We start from the raw sequence: 22632 nt of genomic DNA on the forward strand, positions 1-22632 counted from the left end.
CACTAAAACCTAGCTCTTTGATTCACTCTCTACAAATTTATTATACTGGGTTCACTGGCCCAAGATCCCTTACATTTTAGGCTTGGTTTGAAAATTGTATCCCTACATTAAGTTTGACTAAAATTCATTTCATTACTTTAACTTTACTTTTGCTTAATTGAGTCCCATAAATTTCAAATTTATTCATTTAATATTTTATTATTATTCAATTTTGTTAAATTTTTTTGAAATTAAGTATTCAATTAAAGAATAAAAATGGGTAAAATGCAAAACTGACTTTCTAATCTTTTCTTCAGATTTCATTTTAGCCTTTTAACTTTGCTTTTATTCATTTTAGTGTTCTAACTTTTAAGTTTATTCAATTAAGGTTTTTTCATTAACTTTTATTATATATTGTGGTTAAATTTTCAATTTTATAATTTTTTCTTCAAACTTTTAAATTAAAAAAAATTCAATTAATGATTGAAAAATATTTTCCAGATTTTTATTCAAAAAATTTTAACAAAAGTTAATGAAAATACCTTAATTGAATAAATTTGAAATTTAGAGGACTGAAATTAATAAAAACAAAGTTAAATGACTAAAATGAAATCTAAAAAAAATTAGAGGATCAATTTTGCATTTTAATCTAAAAAAATATTTTTTAAAAAATTTCCTCACATAAAAAACCTATAATTAGAGAACTGAAATAAATTTCTCTAAAAACTTAGAAGCTATAATTTGCAGTTTATTATTTATTATTTAGATGAAACTGGGGGGAACAAAAAAAAAAAACTAAACTACAGAAGACTCTTTTTCAAGTAGTATTTGGGCGGGAAAACACTGTCACTCACTCACTCTCATTCTAACTCAAAGCCACTTTCCCCTCTCTCTCTCTCTCAAATCTCAACCTACAGTGAATTGAATCGAATTTAGAAAAAAAATGTCGAAGTACGAGTGCCCAATGATGTCTAGAGGTGAAATAGTAGCGATATTGAACGAATCCCAAATCGCCAACATTTCAGAGCACGATCTCTCCAAACCGAACTTCGATTTCGTTTCCGATCTCTACACTCGACTCCTCTTCCACATCGACTGTCTCCACGAGTACTCTTCCTATTTATATTCCATTCCCTCTCTATTCTCTCATTTCTCTCTTCGATTTTCAAAATCCAAACCGAAGAGAAAAACCCTAACTTCGAGGTTTTTTTCTGTGCAGAGAAGAAGAGCATGGACAGTTGGAGTTCGCGGCGCTCGATCACCTCGAGAATCCGGATTTTCACGTCGAATCGGTGCGGATTATCAAGCTCTACAATCGGATCAAGGATGTACTGGCCTCCATGGATTGCCCTAAGAGTTTTACCCTCAAAGACCTCATCAAACCTGCGCCTGATCGGACTGAACTTTTTCTTAGCGCAATTCTCAATTTCGGTCTTCACAGGTTAGGGTTGATAGTGATTTTTGTGGTAGTTGTTGAGGTTTTATATGAAATTTTACTGTTTCAATTGCGTTAGAATTTGTTTGTTTAATTGGTTCTATATAATCTTTGAACTTCTATTATGTGTTAATTTGCGAAATTCTCTGTTGCGACTTGCGATTGAGTAAACCATGCGATTGTTGAAGAATGATGTGTGATTGTTGAGTTGTTGAGGTTTATATGAAAATACTCCTTCAATTGCATTGTTAAAAATGAAATGAAATTATCTGCTAATAGGATTTGTTTGTTTGATTGATTCTATAATCTTTGAACTTGTATTATATGTTAATTTGCGATTAAGAGAACAATTATCTTTTGTGATCAAGTTTGTTTTCGTTGAGTAAACCGTGCATTGTCGGAGAAATGATTTGTATTCGTTGAGTTGTTGAGTTTTATATGGAAATGCTTTTAATTGCATTATGAAATTGTAGTATTAATAGCTTTATCAATGAAATGAAGTTATCTACTATTATAGGATTTGTTTGTTTGATTGATTCTATAATCTTTGGACTTATATTATATTTTAATTTTCTGTCAAAAGAAAAATTATCTTTTGCGATTGAGTTTTTTTTGGTTGAGTAAACCGTGCATTTTTGAAGAAATGATGTGATTTTTGAGTTGTTAGGGTTTGAATGAAAATAAAGAGGATTGGCACATTTTCATAAAACTACTACTTTCAAATGTGTTATTATGAAATTCAGTTATATAGCTTTGTTAATGAAATAAGGAAATTTATAACTGGCCTCACTGTGGTTTGGGCCTATCAAAATTCAGTCCACAAACTATTAGTTGTTTCATTTGACTCTGAAAGGTTTGGACTAAAATGAATTCATTATGGTTCCATCCAAAGTACCCCTAGCAATTTCATTTTAATCCAAACTTTAGGGGTCAAAATGTAACAATTGAAAAACTTATAGGATAAAATTGTTATTGGGTTAAATCACAAGGGGGTGATTTATTTGTCCAAAAAATGCAATTTCTATTAATTTGGATGGAATTTTACAATTTCATTTTAGTCCAAACTTTGGGGGGGGGGGGGGGGGTTCAAATGTTGCAATTGAAAGTTTGTAAACTAAATTGTGACCATACAAAGCCACAAGAGGGTAAAAATTGTAACTTAATGAAATACGTATTAATAGAATTTGTATAATTGGTTCAGTAATCTTTGTACTTCTATTATATGTTAATTGATTGCTTTCAATCTCAGACAGGCAAAACTAGATTTCCTACGGCCAATTGTGGATGAATTGGACTTTCTTGAGGAGCAGCAAAGAGAGTCAGAGGCTAGGATTTCCCAGGTTTCTCTACTATATCCAGAAGAAAAAAAATGAATGCTTCTGTATAAGCATCCAAATGTGCTAAATGTTTTTGCATTGCAGTTGAATGCAGAGATTGAAGAATACAATGAAGCAAGAGAGAGGGAGCTACCTCTTGTTCAAGAGGTAGATGCAAAAGTTAAAGAATTGCGCCAAACCATTGCAGGCCTTAACAATCAACAGATGTCAATGAGAGCTTCTTATCGCAAGTTAAAGGAGAAGGCTGGAGAAATGGATGAGAAGGTCAGGAGGTTATGGAAAATTAGCAGATTGAGTTCTAAGCTTAGTTTTTCAAATTTTGGATTTGCTAGGACAACCAGGGCAATTGTTTGTTGTTTGTTTTGAGTTCTATGCTCAGCAGTATCAAATTGTTTAAAAGTTAATGTGCAAAAACTATTTAACCAATCCAGTGTTTTATGATAAATGTATAGCAAAGACTTGAACTCTTGATTGATCGTATCTGCAAAATAAGGGCAAGCATATGCGTATGCTAATATTTAATCGGTGAAGTTCCTGTTCATTCCATTAGTAGCTACTTCATTTTTGTAGTGCAGTGCTTGTGTCTTGTCCGCTTTGACTGCAATGATATCTGTCAAAGGTGTTACTGTAATTGCTAGATTGTTTAATTATCTTTTCATTATTAGATTGGAAGAGCTAGTGAGGTATGCTGATTATTTTTTGAACCATTACCTGAGTTTTTCCTAGTAAATAATTTTGTATATTCTAAGAAATTTCCCTTTATTCATGTGGAGTTGGCTTTTCTCTTGCTACATTAGCTACATTTTAAGGTCTTACTGCTGTATTGAAAAGAAGTTTCCTGTTTTAAGTTCATCATTTAGATTGGCTATACAAATATGCACGCTTCTTTTTATAGCCACTATTGCTCTTGTTGTTACAATTTTTTTTCTCTTTCTTCCAGATTTCTAATGCTGAGTTTGTTCTAGTACAAAGTGTCCAAGAAAATGCAAATTTGCGTTCGAAAATTGTCCAGTCACCAGATAAATTACAGGTATTGTATTTTTCTCTCATAAAGTATTAAATGGTAATTCATAAAATAGGTACTACATTTATGTTGATTATATCCAATATTTCAACCATTTAGGATACTGAACTTCAATACATGTGCTACAGTTAGACACAAAACAAATATAGTTTAAACTTTTTGGTCTAATTATCTTAGTAATATGTTTTAGCATCTGTTATGAAAACCTCATTGTAGACTAAAGGCCACAATATGATTTTGCATTGGAAGTCAGGTTTAGATTCCACAGTGATATAGACATGGCCTTAGCCCACCTATACTCATTGTAGGCAGCACTCAATTGCTAAATGACTATGTCTTGGCAGTTACGAGATTGAGAATCGTATCATCATACTGTCTGGATCAGTAATATAATGACCCTGATAGCCACTGCATCAGCTGATCTTGGATAACTCTCGGATCTTGCTCTTGAACGGAGGGAAATGAATTTTGAATAATTTAACTCAAATAAATCTCTGGCTCCATTTGTTTTGTGCTATGTTTAGTGCAGCATTTGAAAGAAAATCATGCAGTGGACAACTAAGCATAGAATATGGAAACGACTTGTGCTTTCAAAGGCATAAGTCACTTTTTTGTGAGAGCTCAAGTCATCCACTGTCACTGATGATTCCTCTCCAACCATCAGCTACCTCCTCCAATCATCAGCCAACTCCCTGCAGTTGCTGGAAGACCCTTATCGATCACAGGGCAGTCCCTCACTGGTTGTTGGAGACTCTCAGCTGTTGAGTGAGCACCTTTTGAGTCACTAACTATCATCATTTGCTGCTGACTACAATTCCCCAGCATTTGGGCATCATCATTGTTGTCCAGTTTCATCACTTGAAGCTTAAAATAATAATTAAAAAAAAAACCCTCAGAGTTTTCAATTTGTTCCAATCACAAAACGTACTTGAAAATGTCTCAAATTCGGTGAAAATATGCCATTCAGTCCTATATATGGTCATATTAAAATAAGCCATGTTTTTCTTCACTACTGGTCATTTTAAGTTTTTCTTTTAGCTTTTCTCACTCTTATAGCAGAATGAATCATTAATGTCATGGGTAATACCCTGGATCAACTTAGTTGTTTGACAGGATGATATTTGTTTACAACACTGATATTAGATGTCAAACATGGTGGATTCAAACTGAAATGAATGGTGCTACAGCTTTTTCTCTTTTAGATTCCCAGATGGTGTTTGACATGCTGGCCCAAATGTGTCTAGCATGGGTATACAGCGAAATTAAACATCAGGGTGGGATTTTAGTAACTATCACTTCACTAGAGATGTTAATTTCTTGACTTTAGTTTTTGGATGTCCCAAGTTTCACATATTGGTTATTATTCTCTTCTTGCCATGTCTTCTTATCTTGAACATGATGCAAAATTCATATTTAGCAAAGTCAGTAATGTTGTTAGACTAATTACTCCCTGAACTTAGAACTTCTCACACTTCCTATAATGATGGGCATCTTGTTAATGTTAGAGTAATGATTAAGTGATTAAATTCACAATTTTTTATTAGCTTAAGTTTTGGGAACAATAGAGTCAATGGTTATGACTTTTGAGTTCAAACCTCGTCTCTACTCTACCTCCATTAAAAAAAAAAGTTTCGTTTGTTAGACTCCATTTATTGAGGGGGAGTCTGGGCTCACAAGTGAGTGGGAAGTTTTATAAAAATGGTTCAAGGATAAAATTCACAATTTCCTATCAACATAATCTTTTGGGAGTTTCTAGATCTATATAATATTAGTAGGACAAGGGATGCTTCGGTCTCTGAGGTTATGTGCTTTGTAAATGGGAGAGTTTCTTGGGACATTTAGTTTCGTTGGTTAGTGAATGAACAAGAGTCACAATCTTTGGATTTGTTTATGGTTTTGATATACTCCATAAAGGTGCGGGGTGTTGGTTCCGACGTTCTTTGTTGGATGCTAGCCAGCAGACGAGGTTTTAAGGTGAATGGGTATTACCATTCTATTTCCCCTTCTACTGGCAATTGTTTCCCTTGGAAAATGCTGTGGCAATCGAAGGTTCCTCCTCGGGTAGCTTTTTTCTCTTGGATTGCGGTTTTAGACAAGATTCTAACTATAGACAACCTTTGGAAGAGGCATTTTGTTGTCCTTGAGTGGTGTTTTATGTGCAAAAGGTGTGGGGAGTCTGTAGATCATCTCCTCTTTCATTGTCCTATAGCCTTTGAGATGTGGACTATAATCTTTAGCTTGTTTGGTGTTTGTTGGGTGATGCCTTAGAGGGTAGTGGATTTGTTGGATTGTTGGACATGCAAATTCAGGCGTCATCGTAATGTAGTTATTTGGAGGCTTGTGCCGCATTGTTTGATGTGGTGTATTTGTCGGGAACGGAATTCTGGAAACTTTGAGGGTTGTGAACGGTCCATGATTGAGCTTAAATCTTTCTTCTTTTTTACTCTTCTCGAATGGTGTCTTGTTTTACCATCTTTTTCATGTATTTCCCTTCCTATGTTGTTAGATCATTGTAATATGGTTTCTTCATGTTTTGCCTTTTTGTACATTTCCCATGTACTTGGCTGTGTGTTTTTATAAAATTTCTTTATTACTTGTAAAAAAAAACATAATCTTTTGGGACAAGTGATACTTTTACTTATTAAATTAAAAAAAAAAAAGAAACTTTTGGACAAGTAATACTTTATAAATGTTTAATGCAAAATTTATGGAAGCTACCTCTCTCTTACTTTCCCTCTTTGCCCCTCTCCCCCACCAAATGGTTCCTTTTTTTATTTTTGCCCCATATTCTCATTGGTTGTTCTTTATTTATCATCTATACTTGTGTGTTAAAATTATGGTATTTGTTAACTTGTTCCTCCATTCTTGCTAGTTGAACTGTGCATGCATGGTTAAACATCTGACAACTTGTGTGCAAATATAAAGTCTCTTTTTATACTTCCCAATTCATGTAGTGGTGGATACTATGATCCTCGATCACATATCATGGCTGTTGAATAAAAGGGCTCTATGATGTCATTCTTGTTTCATTAGTTTTTTTCAAAAGTAAAGTATTTTTGATTCATTCTCTGCAATGTGTAGATTATAAAATTGAAATGTGATGCAATCTATTAATTTTGTGATATTTTTCTCCTTCTGATTGGTGTGTTTGTTTCTATTGTTCACACATTAAAGATTTTCTTTATGCTTTTCTTATCAACATTTAATTAATTTCTTCACATTTTTACCTGAAGAGGGCTTTAGAGGAGAAAAAAATAGTTCGCGAGGCAGCAAAGAATGCTGAAAAAATAGCTACACAATCCTATCAGGACAAGACTTCCATTGTTGAGCTTTATACAAAGGTGTATTATCAACTACTACCATTTTAACCATTTATTCTCATTTCTCATTCATTTGCATCCCATACTTTTTTCATTGAACTATTTGTTAATGCTCTCTTTCATTTTAAGATTTTTGGAAGTTTTGCATATCAAAAATTGTGTTAACATGCTCATGTTTTAGAATGCTTGGTTGGGCTGTTTCTTGTAAAATAAAAAAAAAAAAAAAAATTAATGCCTTCATTCTTAAAATGGCTTTTGACAACATGATACACAGTTTACATAAGCTACCATCAACCTTATAAATGAGACATTGTTCTTCAACTCTACTAATCTGATGTTTTCAGCATATACTAATGGCATATTTCACATGCACATGTTGCTTTTCCTTAAGCAATTTGAATGGGGTGTCAATGTGTCATCTTGATGAGTGGTTTTCCATGTATTGAATTACAAGTTAATCACACTAATGCTATTTTACCTTATTCCCTGGATTGGACAAAGATGCATGCTTGCATGCATATATCCTCAAAATTTTCAAATAATTTCAGTCAAAAGGTCATTGAGAAATCATACCATTCATCTTGTTGTTGGTTTCTTTGTAAAATTTTTCTACTGTGTAAACACTTACAAGTTAGTCATTTTTCTAGACTGTGTAAACGCATAGAAGTGAGTCAGCTGTTTAGGTTTTGCTGTCCTCTGATTTATGGAGTCAAGTAGTCCAAGACTAAGCATAGTAGACATGCGTGTGAACAAAAAAAAAACAGTTTAATAAAGGGTAATTGGTGATTTCTTTGTGTGCTTTCTCACAGGTTTCCAAGAAAATGTCAAAGCATTTTGCTCAGATGCAGGCTATACAAGAACAGGTGAGTATATGCTCTGCTGGTTATCTCATGTTCTGCAGTTTACTATTTGACAGATTCTCTGTTTGGTGGGGGGAAAGAATTTGTGTAATTTGAATGAAGTGATGGCCATTTAGAAATTTCCTTATATGTAAAAAATTTATTAGCTGTTAAATGCTTAAGATAAAGTAATTTTTGACTTTGTTCATAATAAAGCTTATAACATCAGCACCTTTAATAGGTAAACTCTGCCAAATCCATTGAGAAGGACTTTAAGGCTTTAAAAGCTAAAATAAGTGATGAAGGAATACTGGATAAGTCACTTGAAGCTAAACTGGTGGAAAGGCAAGCCAAAGGTAACCTCTTATCCATTCTATGTCATGTATTTTCCCTTCCTGAACCAGTAGTTGTGAGCTTAAACCTTTCTTCTTTCATCCCCAGCTGAACAGTTGGATGAATTAAGAAGTCAGTTAGAGAAAGAAAGAGATTTGAAGTGTGAGGAGGCTACCTTAGAGTTCAATAATGTGAGATTGGAGGTGGAATCTAGGAGACGTGAGCTGGAAGCAAGGCAAAAGAATGTTGAAGCTGTGGTAGTGGAGGTATTTTGCATCTCCTCTTCATTTATGGAGTTAGCCATTAATACGAAGTTGCCTAAATTTTAGTTTTTCTGTTCTGCAATTAATAGGTGGATGCCAAAACTTCAAAAGCTAATTCAATAAAAGAATCTGGGGCAGCTAAAGTGCAGGCGTTAATTCAAAAATCTGAAGAGATTGTGAAAGAGGTGAACTTAAATAGATTCCCTTCCTGAACCTATATGTATATGCTTGTCTCTTATGAAATTGAAATTTCCATTTTACCCTTGCAATGCACAGAAACAGATGAACACTGGATGTGAATTTAAGAAAAAAAATGTAAAAATTGTTTACAAAACAAGTAAAATAACAGAACCTTTTTTTTACCAAAAAGGAAAAAAGAAAAGAAAAGAGAAATAACAGAACCTTTATCATTCAAACATATTAGAAACAAGAAACCCTGAATGAAATTCCGAAAGAGAGGGCCTTGGTATAAAGATAGGAATCAGTCATGTAGAGAACCAAATGATTAAAAAATATATTGGTTAGTCTTTTTAAGTGGACAATGCATTAAGAAAAATAACTACGTCTTTGCTTGTGCTTAGTGTCATATATTTTGTTTGTAGCTGGTTCCATGCCCGGGAAAAGGAGGTTGTGGTAGGTTGATGGCCAGAGAAAAATTTAGTCACTTTATTATGATTGGACAATAGATAATTGTACTGCATTACTATAAATAATTGTAATGCATTAAGAAAAATAAACATGAAATAATGCCAAAGATTGTATATGGAACTGAAAATGATTACCACGTCTCATGAAGTAGAGTTTACCCAAAACTCACTCATAAAAGAACAGGGAAAAAAAGAAAAAAGAAAAAGCAATGATGCTTACTTGCTTAGGAAGTTGTCAAGGACGTCTTTCAGAGTTACCAAGCATGCTTTTATTTGTATTGCATTTACTTCATAACATACAACAAAAATATTTAAAAATATTGATTTAAAAAAAAAAAATTAAAAACTAACAGATCAACCAAATGGAATCTAAGATTTCAGAATCATGATTGTGTTGATCCATAGTAATATTTTTTTAGATAAGTGTGTTGAACCATATTAAATGAAACTAAATCAAGCTGTTTCAATAATTTATTATTGCTATTTACTTTCAATTAGGAAATGTGGAAACTAAACTTAAATTCTTTCTTAATACTGCTTTCACCTAGTCAGTTGTTTTGGTTCCTTCAACGTCTGTAAGTTTTGAATTGAAGATAATCCAATGTTTTTTGGCTGGTTGCAGTTTCACCAATACGCAAACTCTATTGATGTCTTGCTGCCAATGACAGAAGCTGAGCCAGTTGTTGGTTGAAGAGTTGGTATGTTATCCTTCAAATAGCATGAGTTCATCATTTCTATAGCTGGTTTGACTGCAAAATGCATCATGTTCCATGCAAAGCTGAATTTTTGGGTCCTGTGATACACAAATGGAAGTCATCCTTGGCCCAATCCTATAGAGTTTAAGTTGGGCTCATGTTTTTCTTGGCTTTTTAGCTAAAGTTCAAGCTTAATGTTATTTTTTTTGCAAAGGCATTTCTTAGATTTTGGCATGGTAATGTTGAGCTTTTGCCAAGCTCTAGTTGTCATACCTCACACTTGTGTTTTTCTTTTTTCTTGGCTTCATTAAGATTATCATATTAGGTGGTTACTATTACTATTATTGTCATTAACTCTCACACTTGTGCTTGTAATAATCATCAAAGGTATAAATTGTCCATGGGGATCATATATGTGCTAAATTATTTATATGTTTAATAATAAGTAGTTTACTTGAGTTTCTCTGGTTCTAAGTTCCTGTTTTTGCTGTTTTCAAGTGATTGATATGAGATTTTGATATGTCATAAACTGTATTTAAAATGTTTATTGTGCATTAATGTTTGAGAAATGTCACACACAGTATTGTTCCAATAGGTAGTAGTAGTACTTACCATTAAAAAAAAGGGTGTGCATTCATGTTCCTGAAATTCAAAATATTTATTTAGTTATGTTGGAAGTATTACATATTTCATGAGCATTATATTTTAAGCATATAGTGCATACGCTACATTACACTGAATGTTGTGAAAGCATGGGTGAAGTTTTATGGTATATTCTAAACTTGATCAGCAGGGGTGAAATTAGTGGGCCTTCCATGGTAAATGTTGTTTTTGATTGTCAATTAGTGAGACGAATGTTGTACCTGGCTTTTGTTTGGCTAAGTCCGACTTGTGATGGATGCCAACCATCTCCTTGGTTGATGAAGCTATCAACCTTGAGGGGAGCGCTGGATACTTGGCTGTAGAATTGCATGTTTCACAAGCCTTTATAAACTTAGCAGATTGGCTGACCTTAATGTTGTTTTAATGGGTAGTTTTGTTATTATGATCATTAGAAATATTTTATGAAATTTAGAAGCATGGATTTCATGATTATGCTGATGTAGTTTAATCTTTCCATGAAAAGTTACTGTGTTGTTTTTAAGGATGAGAAAACATGAGATGCACTTAAGAGAAAATTTATCTGTTTCGCATATTCATATAGCATGAAATGTCTCATTATACATGCATGTTTATTAAATTCTCATGGTACGTAGCCTTTAAGTGGGCTTTTCAGATCTCACATTTGTCCTTTTTTTTTTTACAGTGAACTGGTTCCATTAGAAGCCGTTTTGGTCAAATGCAAGGTGAGGAGTTATATACTCTCTTATGCATCAAACTCGAGATGTATATATACTAATGATTGAGATTTATTTAATTTCTTTTTTAAGAGTTATGTATTTTGAGCTCTAAGTATATGTGTTAGAGCTTGACAAACTACAGATATTTATTTTTTTGGGGTTTTATATATGTATATATGGATTAGACTAACTTGTTTTTGTTCTCGCGACAACTGACAAGATACCAAGGATGCCATGCGGTGGTATAATTATGCATCCAATAGGTGGGAATGAATTTTTATTTATTTTTTTAAAAATAGGGTTTTGGCTTTCTAAACTGTTGCCCTTTCCACAGCACGGTAAAGCAACAATATTAGCAATCAAAATGACAAATACCCTTTAAAAAAAAAAAAGAGAATTGTGTCCCATTTCCATCTGAAAATTCTTGTGGTAATAAATTATTTCATGAGCACTGCTATTATGCACATCCATTTTCTAGCAGAAGAATTGGTAGTCTATTACGCGCATTGACTTGACAATTGCCGGAGTACCATGTTAGAGAAAACAAATCAAGCCATGCAAATAGCGAAAAATTGCATTTATGTATACCAACAGATATCCTAATAGAGAAAAAATTAGGTTAATACAAGTGGATATAGCATGAAAAGGAATAACATGAAAGGCAACTGCTGATTCAGAATTTGAATCCAGTAGAGCATGTAAGCACCAGTTACACCACTTGGTAATTCTCCGTGATCAACTGCGTTCTTTGGGAATGCTTGGGAGGGGCTCCACCCTTCAGAGGTATGACACTCACAACCTGTAAACGGAATTTAAAGACAACTTAATACAAGGCATTGAATCATAAGAGAATAGGAGATGGTGAGTGATGAAATGAATAAAATTTAAGAGAAAAACAATTAGTAGCATATAATTCCAGACATTCTGTGGAGATTCAATGGCCCCATCTTTTCTTCAATACCCATTATCATAAAAGGTGATTTAGAAAAGAAAAAAGAAAAGAAGGCATCACAATAGCTAATGGCATGGGATAGGTTTTGAATTGATCAGATGACCCCAATTCCCTTTTCATTTTCAACCATCTTCGGAAGAAACAAGTCAAGAATATTACATAGGGTTCTACTTTAGTTAAGTGAAAGATAGGTCTTCTACACGTCAGGCAAACTAAATAGTTTTGACTTTAATTGAGAAGACTGAAATTTTTCCTGTCAAGCTTGTGTGATGTTCACTTGCATCAGACTAGAGATGCAAGCTCGTGCAATGTTCAATTACATGCTTTATAGATGGCCAATGGTAACTAAGGCATTAAATTCCATTTTAGTAGTATTGAGCAAATAAAAAAGGACATCTAAGGTTCACATATGATGTTATAAACAAGTACACACTGAATCATAAAGCACAAAAGAGCTTGATTATACTAAGTGAAACTTAAAAAACTAAATAAATCAAATTATGAACTGCCCAAAATGATCTAGATATGAATTACAATAAAGCATATGTGCTTGTTGCAGTTAACAGGGGCAAAGCAAGTAAAGCAGAAAGTAAAACTTACAGAAAGAACCTCAGAAACATAGCCTGTAACAATATCAAATAAGAAGCAAGAGCAAACCTTAAGGTCACTGAATGTGTTAGTAGCTAAGAACTGCACAGATATGGGGAAAAATACAGATGAATCTGCTGGGGGAACAACAAACTCCATTGATCCACTGTCAAGGATTCAAAAGTGAAATATAAGAAATCTGCAAGCACTAGTATTAAAAATATATGTAGCACACAGTTTTGGACAGAAAAATAACACCCCCAAGTTTTGCACACCTGCGGTTTGAGTCATCAATAAGAAGTATGGACCACTCCAAGACGGAATTCCTCGAGTCATACCTGCAAGACATAAGTGGTGCATAAAATATAATGGATACAGAAAAAAACTAAAGAAGCCAAAATGTTTAAAGTTTAAACCGCATGATGTTTGAAAGATATAATTTTAAATATGTTAACTATAAGCATTTTCTCAAATTTTCTGTACAAAAAAAAAATAAAAAGAACAGATTTTGGCACCCTCTTCTGATTATTATTTTAAATTGTGATTTTAAGATCTGAATGTGACAAATAGCTAGAGCTTTACAAATAGTTCTAGATGTATTTGTCTACAAAAAAGAAAAAGATAAAAAAGAAGATGAAAGCCTCTAGGTGTAGCTTGCAAGTGCAATGAAAAGTTTTACAGAGTAATGAATGGAACTCCACCGAGTAAGAATACAAACAGTCAAATCTCAATTCAACACTATTTCCCTGAAGTTTTTCATTTTTTCCCCCTCTCAATAGTTCAGTATTTTCTTTTATAGGTAAGTTACCCACACACCTCAAGGGTTTTAAACCTACAACCTCACGTTCCATCCATTTTTGTGGGAGAAGGAAGTTTCATATGGGCCAAAGCTACTCATGCTTTTCAAACAACTTAGTACATAATGAATTTGGAGGGTTCAAAAAGTTGAAGAAAAATGTGGGACAAAACACAATTTAAAACAGATCCATGTCAACCAAGTCTCTGCTTCCATATATGTAAATTGTGAACATCTTGTGGAAACCACCAGTATCTCACGAAATTTTAACTTTTACCAACCCCTTTTTTGATAGGTAAGATTTACCCAAGGACAAAAAAAACCTGAGTCAAGGATTTCATAGTCTTTTTTATTTTTATTTTTTATAAGCCAAGGACTTCATATTCTATAAGCCACTTATGGCACCCATCAGTAAACCTTCACAAAATTAGAAGTTAGAATTAATGAAAAATAAATAAACTTGAACTTCTCACCTCCATTCCCCATCAATCTGCCTTACACTTGGTGGCTCTCTAAGAGCAGGAAGAGGTACTGCGATCACAACATTTCGTAGGTCAAACATTGACGAAGCTTCATATTCAATGCTGACATAAGTTTCATTTCCAGAAACAGAGGGCCAGCAGTTGACTGTAACATAAATTTATTTACGTAAATGATTAGAGCATACAACACAAATTGTATACCAGGAAGATGAGAAGTGTAAGGCTTTAAGTTTTTAACCCACTTGACAGTGGCACCATTGACTCATCTGTACTTTGCATTCTCCACTTCAAAAGACCAACACCTGCTGCATCACCGCCCTGACCTGTGGGAAAAGGCCTATTTGGGTCCTTCAGTCCTAGAATATTTTCATTGGCAAATAATTCTTTGTTCATGTTAGGGTGTGCCTTGAAAAGGACGCCCGGATTCCCACCAGTTTCAATCTGAAAAATAAGGCATGATATATCATAATTGCAACGAAACAAAGCATAAAATCCATGGTCACTTGTTTCAATACAGCCAGAAACAGATATATATATATATATATATATATATATATATATATATATATATATAAAATTTCATTATTATTTTTATATGTAATAAAATTTATTAGAAATGATAAATCATCGGGTACACAAGTAGTATACTAGAATCACGCTCAACATATTGTATACTAGAGTCTCAACATTTCTAAGTTCTGACATTACAATATCAATAAACTCTAATAAGCTTGAGCAAAAGAGACTTCCTGATGCCGACATCCAATTGAATAGAGTTTGCAGAAAATATGAAGCCAGAAAAGGATTGTTACTAAATAAAAAATTCAAAGCAAGGACAAAAATTTCAATTAAACTTCCCGAAAAAAAATACAACTAGAGAAGTTTCTCTTGGCAAGAACATTATTTTATTATAGTTCCTAAGATGCAAATGAAAAATACAACCCCATTTCTATTGTTTTTACTTACTTAGAAAAGAAAGTCCCAAGTTTAAAATATATTTTGAAACCAAAGTACTGCCTAAATTATGCACACATGTGCGCGCGCACACACAGAATACCTGAACCTGGATATGCCCATCTTCTTGGTTAAGAATTTGAAGTGACAATGTTCCTTGAACATCAAAGTTACTAAGTCCCCCATCTCGTTTCAGTGTCACACTGATTTTCTCCTCAACAGTCAAAGTGATGGGATCAGTAGGTGGTGGAGCAGATGATTTGGAATGGCTTGCTTTTGGCTGAACATCCTCAACAATTACTTCACCTTCTGCTTTCAAGGATTCCAAGAACTGGTTTGTCTTTTGAGATTTACCAAGCTGCATGCCAAGACCTTTTGGAGGAGCAGTGGCAGATGAAGGTGGACGACCTAAGGATGACGCATACATTGTCAAAAGTGTTCTAAGTAAGAAATACTTACCAAACCAAAAACAAATCTAGAAAAAGTCACCTATGTTCTGCAAAGAGGCAACTAATTTAAACCTTACACACACAGCATTGCAGTGCTACTTAAAAGAGATTACAGCACCTGTTTCTAGAGGTTGATACATTTTTTTATAAATAATCAAATGCGCTTAGAAGATTCAGATGAACAGACAGCATGTGTTATTTAACAAAATCATCCACAAATCATCAAAATTGGAAGTGCCCTTGTACAATTCATGAAGATAAACTGGAGCAAACCTTTAGACTTGCTAGAAAAGGATTCAATGTCAGTGCTCAATCCAAAGCCAGAACCACTTCCAAAACCACCTCCACCACCACCAGATATGCTCATATCGCTAAAGCTACTCTCAAGTCTTCCAGAGCCCATTGACTGTATAGACATAGACCCAAACCCTCCTTTATCACCTCTGCCCTTTTCAATCTGCAGAATACACAATAAGAATTCAATAATGGATGACTTAACACAAGGGGAAACGGGCAAAAAATAAGGACAGAAGCCATAACAGGCGTCTGAAATATACCTTGCTTTTGTCAATCTCACTAGCTTTGCGCTTCATAACATCCTTGGTTTCATTGATCTTACTCTGCAATACCAGTTTATGCAACTTTTCTTCATGACTCTCCATCTCACAGTACTGTTTAACCTGTGCAACAGTTACATTTTCCTTGTGCCCAAGAGAGATAACTTCGTCAAAAGCAAAGATAAGCTCAAAAGCTGTCCTGCAAATACCTTCTTCATCTAAAGGATAAGAATATTCAGGTACCTAGAAATATTTAAGGAAAAAACTCAATGCCCCTGTTTGACATCTTTGACATGTATATCTTTTGTGAGCATCTTTAATATAAATATCTTAAAAAGCATTGCACACCACAGAAACTTCAGAAATTGTGAACATAAAAAATTATGAAGAATACAATAGGATCAAAAGAAAAAAAAAATGGAATGCAAATAATATAAAATAATGGTTGGAGGCCAACTGAGGCATTCCATCATCAAGTCTAGTTGATTGTCCCAAATTCAATTATGATTATTGTTATTTTCCCAACGATAGTATGCCCCTGATACAGATGTGTATGGTTTCAAAGTTGTATAGTTGTGTCAGGCATAATCTAGTACTTTCAAGATTTCATGGAATGGAGCAGCCCATTGATGGAGCCATGGAGAAAGGGTGTGGCCGGCGGTTAATTTCAAACTTTCTATTTGGGAACTTTTAATTTTTACTGAGTGGGCTTATATACAACATCCAATGGAGACGTGTTATGTGGATTTGAAGACTAGGTGACTCAGTCACTAACATAGAGTCTAGTTTAGGAGATCCAATATGAACCATGGCAACTAAATTGCTGGGAGTGTAGTGTCCAAAATGGTGAATGCCTCAGAATAAGGATATTCAGTTTAGTTTATTCAAGAAGCTATCAAGATTTCCAGGAATATGACATGTCCACATTTGGTTTATTCTTTGGAAACTTACAACAATTGTTTGTTTAATCGTTAATCTAAATTTAATAAGGATGCTACAATGTTAAATCAAATACATTGCTGAATAAATTGCATAAAAACACACAATTTTTCTTTAAAAAAAACACTTATATGATTGTCTAACAAAAAAAATTCAAATGATACTACTTTTGTCATTCAACTAAAACAGCCAAATTCCCAAGCCATGGGGAAACAGATTCTCATTTTTTTTTCAATGGGAATCCACATCCTCACATAAGCAAAAATATGTGGAAATCTCGATACCTATAGGCATCTTGACTCCTATAAGCCACAGACAACCAAATGTGGGAAGACCTGATAACTTGAGACGATTCCTAGGCATCCTAAAATATTCCATGACCCAAATGCCACATAAAAGTATGGGGTAAAATCAGTTTTTACTTGAGTAAAAAAATTTACTGTTACAACTTAATGTGCAATGGAATTTCAAAATTTCGTAGACTTTTGTAATGAAATTATGTTTATTGATTGATTTGCTTTCTCCTCCACTAAAAACAACTAACCTCTATCTACAACACAACCCAAATCAGAAAAAAATGATTTTCTACAACAAAACGTCATCCAACAAACTTTTTTAAAGCTGTTACCCAGAATTCCCTATAACCTGAATTTATCCTAGAGTCAGTCACTCATGAATTAATGCCCAACCCACTTATAAACCCTAGTCATGCTGTCTCACCTATTGGAGCCCTTAAATTATAGTTTTCCCTAAGCTTAGCTCACCAAATCAGCATATAAATGTAGTCAGCTTACAATCTACCATACGTAGATTGGCCATGTAACCTGTCAACTTAGGAGAGCTAATCCAGAGAATCTTCAGTAGTTTTGAAGCTATTGAAAGAGAGTGTAATCACAAGCTTTCAAGTGTGATTGCTTGGGAAACCTAGGTGCAAGTACCTAGGCTTTTAATTTCTTTATTTTTGTTTTCATAAAACCATCTAAATCCAAATAACCAGACCTTAAACCTTTCACTTAAACCTACAAAGAAAAAAAAATCCTAATTATATTCCAAAATCATCTTCCATCATGCCCTAACAACTGCTAAACCTTTCTATATCAAACCATATTCTAAGGCAAATTTTAGTGCTGAAACTGAAAGTTCCTAAACTGGGATATGGATCGATGCAAATCATGTTATAATTACAGCAACAACTTCATTATTCTCCTAAATATCCAAAATAGGTGGATCAAAAAAATCATGCTGAACTCAATACAAGAATATGAACTGGAATATATATCATCAAGAAAAGGATACAAGCTTAGATAGCAGCCTCAAAGTCTCCAAATCTTCAAGGATGTTGCTCTGTTTGTTTGTCACAAGTAGCAAGTACAAAGCTTCAATTGGTTGGTAAACGTAGCGCACATTTTCTGTCTCAACATATGTGTGTTGTTTTCCAGTTCCTACTAACTTGGGAAAAGCCGCAAGAAGACCTTCAATTCTTATACGAGACATATCCACATACTGCCTTGAAACAAGCACTGAAAAAAAAAAAAGGAATACAGAGCAAGGAATCAGTAACAGATCCCGGTCTAGTCTTGACACATCTAGGAACAGTCATAAAAAAAAAAGCAAAAAGTATTTTAGAAAGAAAGAATCTTTTCATTGATATATATATATATATATATATATATAATATCATAAATACAGCAAATACCATAGTAAACACATTTGACAACAGAAATGCTCAAGGCTCTATGATGATATAACTAAATTCCATAAACAACATACCATGTGGTTTGGCCAAGAGGAAATCGAGTACTTTTAACCAGGCTTTATTAGGAAAGTTGCGAAGATGTGTCATTGGAGTGAAGTACAGAGTTTTAAGAAGAAAAAAAAAAGAAGAAAAAGAAGAAGCAATTTCTCTTCTAGTGGACAGTAAATAGGATGTCTTGGAGGTCACACAATCTGGTAGATTTGATATTTTTTCTTACCATTATGAAGCTTTTACAGAAAAATTTGAAGAATATATGGAAGGTAATGGATCTGAAAGGTTGCAATCTTAGACTGGACAACTGAATGGGGGAAGATTTTTTCAATGAACAATATTCAAAAGTTAGGCATAATTATAATGAATTGGTGTAATATGTAAAAGGAAAGATGAAACAGTAAATCAGCTTTGACTTCACTATGTGGTAGCAAGATATTTAGGTTAACTGTATTTCTTTCAATGTTTGGGGTAAGAGGGATGATTCCATATACAGTTACTAATTTGTTTGCTTGCTGGCAATGAAATCTGACCAGTCTAAGAATATCTATTCCACTATTATGTGGATGATTTCAGGAGAAAGGAATAGCTGGACTTTTGTTAGATGTATCAAAGCAAGATGGTTGATAAAATTGGATGGTTGTTGAGAATCTTGAGATTGATAGCAAGGGAATCAAGGATTTTTTATTACTCAACTAAAAGAAAAAGTGCAAGTGACAAGCAAAGAACTCACCTTTCCCAGACTTGCTTATGATGGAAGCCGCAAGCACAACCTATATCACAAATGAGTGTGATTAAGAAGCAATTCACACACACACACACACACACACACACACAATATTCCTATTCAGATATATACTACAAATATAGGAACAGCCAAAAATGACTCTCCACCCCATAATCCATACTGTTACCTAGTTTATTTATTATTCAGTAAATGATCTGCCCTTTAGGTATAGAGCGGGGATCAAAATGTTCAAACTGGAGTAAATTGTTTGTAAATTTTTATTTCAAAGAAAGGAATTTGAGCATTTTATATGTACATATCTGGTGCAGATAGATAAGAAGATCAAATTAATGCATACGGCACAATTCTTCAAATGTAACTATCAGAGTTGTACAATTTTTCATTTTTTTATTAAGAAGCTCATATAGAGTTCATATAGGAGCCCCACCATAGCAGAGCTCAACCAACTACTTAGTGTTAATAGTAAAAAAAAAAAAAGATTCAGGTATCCTTGTCAATTTAGGGTCGCTTCTAAATTGGTCTCTTGACTTACACCCTGAGTATCACAACAATGTTAATGTATCCCTTCTGTCAACATCCATTAGAATCTTGGTGTTAACCAACCAAAAGCAACATTGTTTTGAACATAAAATAAGGAAAAAGAACGACATCGTTTCGAACATAAAATAGAAAAAAAAGTGTTGTTTGTAGCCAGGGTAACAGCAAAAATGTGAGACCATAATAGAAGGGTCACATTTGACATCGTTTATTTGAAGGTGTATATTGTAAGTTTGAAAGTAACCAAAAACTAGTGTCAAGAGCAATTCAATATCCAGCAAAGAGACTCAACTCATTCCAATTAATGAATTATGGAATGAAATTAAATCCAAATCTCATAATTCCTTTAAGAAACAGCATTCAGAAATGAGAAAACAAATTATTAAGAAAAATAATAATAAAGTATAAAATCTTACCATCTTGGATCTTCGTTATTCAAAACTGAGAACCAACAGAGACTAGCTGCAAAAGGCAGGCAGGAAACACTGTATCAAACACCTAAAGAATAAAAAATCCTCATCAACCTCACAAGTAACACAACCACTTATTATAAACCAAATCATACAACTAACTCTTACACGTGCACGTGCACATACACACACACAACTCATGCAACGAGTATATGCATCCTCCCTCTCAATGTGTGTGAACCCCAAATCTGTTGCACACGTGTACGCACACATTTGTTATATCAATTATCATCTTTTAAGCACGTGCACGCACACAAACACAGAGCTCAACTATAGCAATAATCATCTCAAGCAACAGATATATACATTATAGCAATAATTATCTCATGCAACAGTTATATGCATCCTCCCCCTCACTATATATCCAATCCGACCTTTGTTAACTATAGGCATCATCGTGCATACAATTTCCATTCAATTTGTCAAAATCTAACGAATTTGGAAATTCAGAATCAGATCAAATAATATTTTCCTCCACAGAATCCAAAAAAGCTGCGAAAATATCATAATGACACTGATAATTACAACATTACCACAACAATAATCGGCGAGGTTAAAATCTTAAAATCAAATCACGAAACTCAAAAATTACGAGCGGATCAATCCGGATAGCACAAAAAGATCGTTTGGTTGCCGAGAAAATGTAGGAAAATGAAAGAAAAACTCACTGAAACCTAATTTAGATCTGAAATTCTGATTAACACAATTCAACCACTAGGCAAATTCTACATTGAATTGAATACTACGAAGAGAGCGCTGAGGAAAATGAAGTGAATTCTAGGAATAAAATGAGAGAAAATTCAGAGATTAAAGGAATGAGATCTGATCTGAGAAAGAGAGAGCTTACCAGCTTGATCTACTTGATACTTCGTCTTCTAAATTCTAATTCTCTTTGAGAGAGAGAGAGAGAGAGAGAGAGTGACAACGAAATCGAGTGGGAAATTTTTGTGAAAGGAGAAAGATAAGAGGAGATTAGTTTTATGGGCTTTTCTTTTTCCGGCCAATTATGTAATCAGTTAGGTGGTACACTTTTACATGCAAGTGCTATCCATACCATTGGGCCTTATTGGGCCAGCATTTGGGCTACACCTTAACTTGGACCAAAATTTTTATTTTGATAAATATGATATTACTTTTAATTTATAATGCCCATTTCTAGATAATTGCTTATTATTATCCGGGTAAAGACACCCATTGATTTTGTGTGTGTGTGTGTAGATAGGGTTCAAATTTGAAACTCAAATTCCTTATTTGATGTTAAAAGATTTCATGAATCAAGCTAATTGAAATTCATTATTTTAATTTTTTTTAATTAGCTTAATTCTAACTAACTCAATTCTAAAAGTATAAAATTATAAGGGAAATTAGACCAATCTTCTTTGAGATTTCATCAAATAACACTTCTCCAAAAATTTCAAAAATGACACTTAGTAGGTGTTTAGTTCGCTGTAATGTGCCTTTAATGTGATGCATATTACGATCATGTAAGATTAAATTTATTTATTTATTTTATTTTTTCTAACATTACTATAATTTAAAATTACAAAATATCTCATCACATTCCTAAACAATGTAATGTTGTATTTTTATATTGAGATTATATTAATGTAAGATTACAATAACGTAATATTAAGGCGTAATATAACATCACAACGAACCAAACGACCCCTTAGGTTTTAAATGTTTCATATATCTAACCCAACATTAACAAAAATACTGATTTATATTGACAGCTAAAAAATTTAGCTCAGGATTGAAGATATAAGTATAACTGCAGACGCTATTAAACATAGCATAATTATTCTAAATCATATCCACTATATGATCAATTGAATGGAAATTTTGTCTTGCCCATTAAGATAAAAGACCTCAGTTTAAGTAGAGATGAATGATCATAACTGGAAGGATACAAGAAAACTTTAAAAAAAAAAATTCCCAAAAAATACAAAAATTAAAGTACAATTTCAAATAATAAATATGGACTGTTTACTTTACAAATATTATATATTTGCTGAATTATGCGTTGTTGTTGCTAAATTCATGTTTTTTCTTTTTTTAGTATACACAGTGTATAACTATTATCACTCTTTAACTAGGCTATGCAAGAGAAATTGTACCAAACTTTTCCTCATGAGTCAGCGCACTAAAAAAATTCGGTCCTCAGAGACAGAAATTCCTAAATTCTGACCATGGGGAGGGTC

The 22632-nt window shown here is 33.5% G+C and overlaps 2 protein-coding genes across 3 annotated transcripts; one reads left to right on the forward strand and one right to left on the reverse strand.

Moving 5' to 3' along the window:
• Positions 1–829: 829 nt before the first annotated feature.
• LOC142617784 (kinetochore protein NUF2 homolog) lies at positions 830–11689 on the forward strand. The gene is made up of 12 exons (XM_075790754.1): positions 830–1086; positions 1199–1420; positions 2664–2754; positions 2836–3015; positions 3692–3781; positions 7009–7116; positions 7905–7958; positions 8176–8290; positions 8376–8533; positions 8620–8715; positions 9800–9875; positions 11179–11689. Exons 1-11 carry the CDS (start codon positions 923–925, stop codon positions 9866–9868), a joined length of 1347 nt encoding a protein of 448 aa, XP_075646869.1. The 5' UTR covers positions 830–922; the 3' UTR covers positions 9869–9875; positions 11179–11689.
• Positions 11690–11767: 78 nt separating this feature from the next.
• Positions 11768–21413, reverse strand: LOC142617773 (coatomer subunit delta-like). 2 transcript variants are annotated; one of them, XM_075790741.1, is made up of 12 exons: positions 21279–21413; positions 20378–20459; positions 19410–19449; positions 18226–18449; positions 15991–16233; positions 15707–15890; positions 15088–15392; positions 14273–14471; positions 14022–14175; positions 13028–13090; positions 12822–12918; positions 11768–12011 (listed from the first exon to the last, which is right to left on the reverse strand). In XM_075790741.1, the coding sequence occupies exons 2-12, from the start codon at positions 20378–20380 to the stop codon at positions 11922–11924; spliced, it is 1602 nt and encodes a 533-aa protein (XP_075646856.1). In that variant the 5' UTR covers positions 20381–20459; positions 21279–21413; the 3' UTR covers positions 11768–11921. The 2 variants fall into 2 exon arrangements, with proteins under 2 accessions (XP_075646856.1, XP_075646848.1); XM_075790733.1 differs by having other exon boundaries at positions 20378–20423; positions 21279–21376.
• Between the last annotated feature and the right edge of the window lie 1219 nt (positions 21414–22632).

Source organism: Castanea sativa, chromosome 1, assembly GCF_040712315.1.
Source record: "Castanea sativa cultivar Marrone di Chiusa Pesio chromosome 1, ASM4071231v1".
NCBI lineage: Eukaryota > Viridiplantae > Streptophyta > Magnoliopsida > Fagales > Fagaceae > Castanea > Castanea sativa.